The sequence below is a fragment of the Homarus americanus genome, unplaced genomic scaffold, assembly GCF_018991925.1.
Source record: "Homarus americanus isolate GMGI-L3 unplaced genomic scaffold, GMGI_Hamer_2.0 scaffold45226, whole genome shotgun sequence".
NCBI classification, from domain to species: domain Eukaryota; kingdom Metazoa; phylum Arthropoda; class Malacostraca; order Decapoda; family Nephropidae; genus Homarus; species Homarus americanus.
Window position 1 is genome coordinate 9,620 of NW_024715428.1, and position 2,881 is coordinate 12,500.

The 2,881-nt window shown below is 36.4% G+C and overlaps 1 protein-coding gene across 1 annotated transcript in view; it reads right to left on the reverse strand.

Moving 5' to 3' along the window:
- Positions 1–1,212: 1,212 nt before the first annotated feature.
- LOC121857772 overlaps positions 1,213–2,881 on the reverse strand; it is a 66,747-nt gene continuing 65,078 nt past the window's right edge. Inside the window, exons 6-7 of the mRNA XM_042353926.1 lie at positions 1,952–2,047; positions 1,213–1,795 (exon numbers count right to left, since the gene is read on the reverse strand). Of these exons, the coding sequence (XP_042209860.1) occupies positions 1,959–2,047 (89 nt within the window). The 3' untranslated portion in view covers positions 1,213–1,795; positions 1,952–1,958. The remainder of the gene's footprint in view (positions 1,796–1,951; positions 2,048–2,881) is intronic.

A 2,881-nucleotide genomic window follows, 5' to 3' on the forward strand; every position in this document is an offset into this window, starting at 1 on the left:
TCCAAGGTTACACTAGACTTCTACCACAAACTTACTACCTGTGCATACCATTCCTTTGCTGTGTGTGTGTGTGGTTCTTCACCCGGTGAGTGAAATCTCTTGGCTATGGATATTTTCACTGTTTATCTTAATGGTGTAAAGTGATCTTCCTGTCTCAACCAACAGCTTAATGCCATAATTTTCCTTCTCAACTAAGAGTTGTGTGGTACTGTAGTGTTGAAGGGTTATTATTATGTTGTTTCTCCTGTGGACCGACTCATAAGTAAATGAAACCATTTTACTCTAGAATGAGACTGTTACCGTTGCCTTCTAAGCTGACAGTGTGGTGCCGTTACGCTCGCTAGACTACGGGACATCATCCTCATCACGGGGCGTGGTAGGCTCAGGAACCACGTCATACAATAATGGATTAAAAATTGACCAACATTAAGTTAATATAATTCTGGTATGTAATTTCTAGTGATTATATAACTGTATTGTGACTTCTAGAAAATGATGTCCTGAGTCACCTTAGTCAACGGTATTAACAAAAATAAGAGTTCTTTACATATTGCACACGTGATATGAAGATAATATAATACTGTACAGTACTGTGGTCCCTCAATGATCTTTCTTATGTTAATGTAAATTTCTGGTGAATTTTTAATGACTTTTTTTTGGGGGGAGATCTTTTGAAAAACGTATAATTTTTCGATTTCATCACAATTATTCTTATGTCTTCTTCATTCTGGGTGTGTGGCTTTCTTAACTTAACTAAATCCTGAAACAAGAGAAAAATGAGAGAACTACACATAGTTACCAACATAAATAAGAGACAATAATCCCAGACTGTATCAAGTGTCCTTCAAATAATTATCCATTGAAGTTAATACAAATATACTCTTTCACTTGATGAATAATTGAGGAGCAAAAATGAGAGAGATGATTTACTGAAGTTATTCATGACAACATGGCAAATTGAATATAAAGTTATTTGCTAATATGTCATTGAGAAAGGGAAGATATAGGGCAGAATGGGACAGTTAAGACGCCATCTAGTGGGAGAGAGAATGAAGGCCGTGTGCCATGAAGTTCAAGAATACGGATCTTTTTCACACCATGTAGACCAAGAGGAACAATGTCTGGTTGTTTAGAGTGGGAAAATAAAAGGGTTACTTTGCACAGTAGAGAGAGAGAGAGAGAGAGAGAGAAAAAAAAAAAAAAAAAAGAGAGAGAGAGAGAGAGAGGATGTGTAGAGGGGGTTGTTAACAGTAGGGAGGGACCAGCCTCGTTTCCCTCTCACTGTAAACAAATGGTGAAGTAGTACTGGTGGATCTTTAGTAACTTTGCCCTTTTAGAGAAACAGAAGAAACAAAAAGTCTCATTGTTAAGTGTAAAGTTTCCTTCTTCTATTCACTCATTAATTAAATGCATTTTATCTCTGAGAGGTTATAATATATAGAAGATATCCAGCCTAAGATTACATGTCTGTGTTTTTTCGTCTCATGTCCACTTGATATTACTGGCAGTTTATGGACCAGTTTCATAATACGAGTAGAACTCTTGTGCAAGTGGCGCCGCATCTTGGAAGTGTTTTAACTTCACATTAACAACTTTTTTGTCATCTCATTTCCATATAGTTCTAAAGTAATGAATCACTTTCTTTTAACAACTTTGTAAAAATGACAATATTATGTTTCAATGTCAGCCTGTCACCCCGGGTGCTGTAGGGGGGTAGAGAGACGTTGCAGGAGAGGTATGGAGCTGGGTATTAGTCCTCGCTGGTCTTAGTAACACGACTGTTGTCATCTTCATTCTGGAACATCAACACGAATATTAACATAATCTACAATAACAGATGAACTGCTTCAATTAAGACTAAATAACCGATAAATAACCATTAAATAACCATTAAATCAGTTCACTAACTCCTGGTGCACTGAAAGACACAACGAAGTGACTGACTACTGACCGGACATTTAACAGAGGGTGTGGCACTGAATAGGGTGTAGAGTACCCTGCTTGATGCATGACTTTAAGCAGTCGAGGTGTTTGTTCTGTGATGCTCCTGTGGAAAAAAGAAAACAAACTTTAGTAAATTAAATATAAAGATAGAGAGAGAGAGAGAGAGAGAGAGAGAGAGAGAGAGAGCTAACTAAACCTAACCAAAAATTTTCTTACCTAACCTAACCTAACCTAAGCTAACCTAACCTAACCCCTTTACTGTGCCCTGTATGTACTTACAGCTAACACAACATAATTTAAATATTTGAGTTAATTTGTGGTTAAATAACACAAGACAATTAACACAAGGGATTCTCACCGCCACCTTGATAAAAATACTTAAACCTTAAAACGTGTTCAAAATAAAACAAGTGACGTAATAGTGTTGTTTTATGAGGGTTTAATTTCCTGAGTTTGTTCCATTTCCTGTGGTGAATAATAACAAGAATAAACCTTTCATCATTAACTAATGTCTTTTATGACCCAACAAACTTCATCCATTATGGCAGCAACAAAATATTTCGAGGGATAGTTTAATGTTTTTCTGATGAGTTAATGTGTTGAAGGTTTTGTTGAGAGCTATGAGCTAATATCGAATCACCTGAGGATTAGCCCCCCCCCCCCTAGATTATTTTACCTTAACTCTCCAAACACTAATCTAGCCTAATATATGTTAACCTAATCTAATATAACAAAAACTTATCCTAATATAACCCTAATCAGGAGAAATATGCCGGGGGTCTAATTTTCAGGTGATCCCAAATATCATAAGCTCAAAGGAATCGTTCACTCGTTCACTATTTCCTATCTATGCAACACAAATTCACCCACCAGGTTATGTACTGTGAAAACAATCAATTAAAATTCACAGGAATATAGAAACTGGGAAGATAAACAG